Raw genomic sequence first — 3,801 nt, forward strand, 5'->3', positions numbered from 1 at the left:
TTTTTTTTTTTTTTTTGTAAGCTTATTCTACAGGCATCTTTTGCGGAACCGCTATTTTGCAGGTATATAAGCACACCAACGCCAGTTGGGGCCAAATACAGTCACAGACACACACATACAAACTGCTATAGACACAAGGCCTGAAATTTGGGGGATGGAGCTAGTCGATTATATAGACAGACCCCCAGCAGTGTTCCACTGGTACTTATTTCATCATCTCCGAAAGAATGAAATGCAAAGTCGATCACAGCGGAATTTTGAACTTGGAACATAAAGATGGACGAAATACCGCTTAGCATTGTGTCCGGCGTGCTAACGATTCTGCCAGCTCGCCAACTAGATATTGTGTGTGCATGGGTGTGGTTGTGTAGGAACAGTTATCTAAATATTCCCTAATACCAATCTTTGCATTGTAGTACACTGTATAGGGGCAGGTGTGCCTGTATGGTAAGAAGTTTGCATACCAACTACATGGCTCCATGTTCTGTCCCACTGTTTCACTGCCTGTCCTTAGACATAGGCTCCAAAACACCAAAGCCTTGTGAGTGGATTTGTTAGACGGAAACTGAAAGAAGCTCATCGTATACAGGTGTGTGTCTGTGTCTTTGTGTATGTACTTGTCCCCTTACCACTGTTTGACAACTAGTGTTGGCGTGTTTGCGTCACCGCATCTCAGCAATTCGGCAAAAGAAACCGACTGAATAAACTAGGCTTTAACAAAATAAGTTCTGAGTTCGATTTCTTCAACTAAAACCCTTCAGAGTGGTGCCTCAGCATGACCGCAGTTTGAACGGTATAATGTAATGTAAAACTCGATGAATATTTTCAAATGCTTCTTTTTTTTTTTTTTTTCAGAATACAAATGTCTTGAAGTCGATAATCCGTCACCTAAACCCACAAGTTCTCCACGACCGTCTTCTACTTCAGGTGTCGCTGGAAGTGGATCAAGTATTAGTGGAGCTAGTAGTGCTAACAGTAATAAAGTTAACACGAATCACGATATCAGTTCGATTACAGATGGATCTCCCTCGCAACCTATTCCAGCGCATACTGGTAGTGTTGTGGGGAGCCTGCCAAGCTATCTGTTACACCGACCCGCAGAACGGGCGATCAAAGAAGAAGTGCAGGTCGTAGACGACCACAGCAACACTACTAACTCCTTCCACCGTCATCACCACCAACAACAACAACACCACCATAATCACCATCACCACCATCACCACCATCACAAGCGAAGCGACAGTGCTCATAGTGATCAGGGTAACTCTGCAGGAAAACATGACGTAGACCAAGGAGAAAGCAACAGTTCTAGAAATTCCTCTCCTCACAAACCTCACATTGAAAAAGAACACACTTCTACTGTGCATGAAGACAGAGAAAAGCACCGATTGCACGAACGTCTTTATCCAGTGGCAGCCTTGTCACCAGGATCTGATATTGGTTCAAGTCCAACAAGAATCGAAAAAGAACAACGGAGTCCACCCAACGTTACAGTCATTCAACCATCTGTTAGTCACCCTATGTTCTCGTACCTCTACCCTCCGACAGGAGTCTATCCAACTCATTCGGGCGCTCTACCTTACGTCGGTCACATGCTATTTAATAGCAACAATTCATTCCATCACAGCAGTCTGCCAATGCAATTCATGTCGTCCTCCTCTCCTGGCGATCTGAGCCATCTCTCATCAACACATGCACACCATGCATCCTCTAATATAATGTTGAATGCGCATATGCCTCTGCATGGGACTCCACTTCTACCGCACACGTACTCCCTCACATCCTCTTTGGCTGGAGGTGGAATCCCTAGTGGACTTTCTCCGTTGACCGGACCTCATCTTGGATCTCTCTTGTCATCACGAGCCAACCATCGTTTTTCGCCATATTCGGTACCTTTGACGAAAACCACGATGGTTACAAACACTTCCCCGTTAGCAGCGAGTGAGCTGCACTCTGGAAGTAGATTAGATGGAGACAATAGCAGTATCACACCGGTCTGTACTGTTTCTAGTGCTACAGGTTTGTCTTCGCCGTCAAGAGGCTCTCCATCTTCCTTGAGGAGTCGCAGTCCGACTCAAATTCCAACGTCCTCTTCATCCTCATCTTCTGTTGTTGGGCCAACGACAAACCAAGGCAGTGAACTGCGAAATATTGAGCGTATGTTAAATGGACTCGACAAAAAACCCGAAGTAGGTAGAAATGACGCAAATGATAAATGAACAGCGTTGATATGGTTAATTAAAAATAGATATCTATCATCCTGAACAAACAAACAAACAAAAATTCTGGTTTGATACAAAATAATGAATAAACAAATATCAGCGAAGAGGAATAAATCAGTATGAAATAATTATTGACTGCATCGATAATCAATATCTCTCGATCAAAGCAACGTGAGTAAAATAAACGAGAATTCCTAACAAATTCCCACTTATATGCGCTTCTTGCACAGCCCATGGGGAATCTATCAAATCTGCCATGAAACAACATTTTTATCACATAGATGAATGGTATGTTTGCGTGAATGCATACATATAGACATACATACAATTTTTTAAAAATATACATACATACATACATATGTTAAGCATTGATTCATACAAACAAAAGGAAAAAGTTGACAGTACAAGTCTGTTTGAAACTGAAGTAAAATTTAAAAAAAAAGAAATTAAGGAATCAAATCAATATAACTGAAAAGGGGAAAACGTTTTTTTTTAATTTTCTTTTTAAAGAAATGATACTTTATAAGAATTAAACAAAATACCAAATTGTCTCACTTCCTATGGTAAACGGAAGCTGTTCTCCTGACAAATCACCTGATGACAATGTTAAAAGTTGATGATGATGATAAGGAAGAGGAGAAGATACTGAAAGGCTTTTTTTTTTTTTAAGGATGCCGCTACCTGTTGAGTTGCTACCATTGTCTTTTTAATCGTGTTCTTATTGTTGAAGAAATAAAAACTAGTGACACTGTAAACGCTATTTGAACCCAAAACTCTCACCTACACGAATATGAAAATAAATTAAATCGAATCAAAAACAAACGCAAGAAAAACAAAAGGGGGAAAGAGAGACACAACAATGTCGGAAGAGAATAGAATGCGACAGCCTGCATATATATATATACATATATATATATATATATATATATATATATATATATATATATATATATATATATATATATATATATATATCGCAAGATACGACTCCTGACTGACTGTGCCCAGCATCAGAATATTATATTTATTTATTCAGTAATTTAAGAAAAAAAAAAAAGAAAAAAAGATTAATAAATAACAGACAAAAGTCTAAATGGAAATAAACAATCGGAAAATTAATTATCCCGAATGAATTGGAATACGATAATTAATTTAATTGTACAATTATGAAATCTGATGAGCAAAGAAAACAAATATGCAGACAAGGTGTCATACACAGAATCATATACTTATATAAAATAATCAAAAACTTAGACATAAACACATACACACAGATACATATACATTGAACGATTTATACACACACACACATATGTATATACATATATGCATGTGTGCACCATTAAGTACATATGTGATAAAAGCAACATTTACAGCGCAATTAAACAGTTAAATGATAAAACGGGTTGAATACGCGCAGCATACATATGTACATACATACAGGCACACACGCATGTATGTATATTTATGTACATACGGTACACACATTCACGCGCACTCATATATATATAGAGAGAGATACATATATTAAAAAATCCATGTACATATTCTCAAGAATATATATATATATATATATATA

General features: G+C 38.1%; 1 protein-coding gene across 1 annotated transcript in view; it reads left to right on the forward strand.

The window, feature by feature from the left end:
• Positions 1 to 3,756, forward strand: part of LOC106879619 (T-box transcription factor TBX2b) — a 23,922-nt gene extending 20,166 nt beyond the window's left edge. Inside the window, exon 4 of the mRNA XM_014929276.2 lies at positions 856 to 3,756. Within this exon, the coding sequence (XP_014784762.2) occupies positions 856 to 2,219 (1,364 nt within the window). The 3' untranslated portion in view covers positions 2,220 to 3,756. The remainder of the gene's footprint in view (positions 1 to 855) is intronic.
• The last annotated feature ends 45 nt before the right edge of the window (positions 3,757 to 3,801 follow it).

This window comes from Octopus bimaculoides, chromosome 16, assembly GCF_001194135.2.
Source record: "Octopus bimaculoides isolate UCB-OBI-ISO-001 chromosome 16, ASM119413v2, whole genome shotgun sequence".
NCBI classification, from domain to species: Eukaryota; Metazoa; Mollusca; class Cephalopoda; order Octopoda; family Octopodidae; genus Octopus; species Octopus bimaculoides.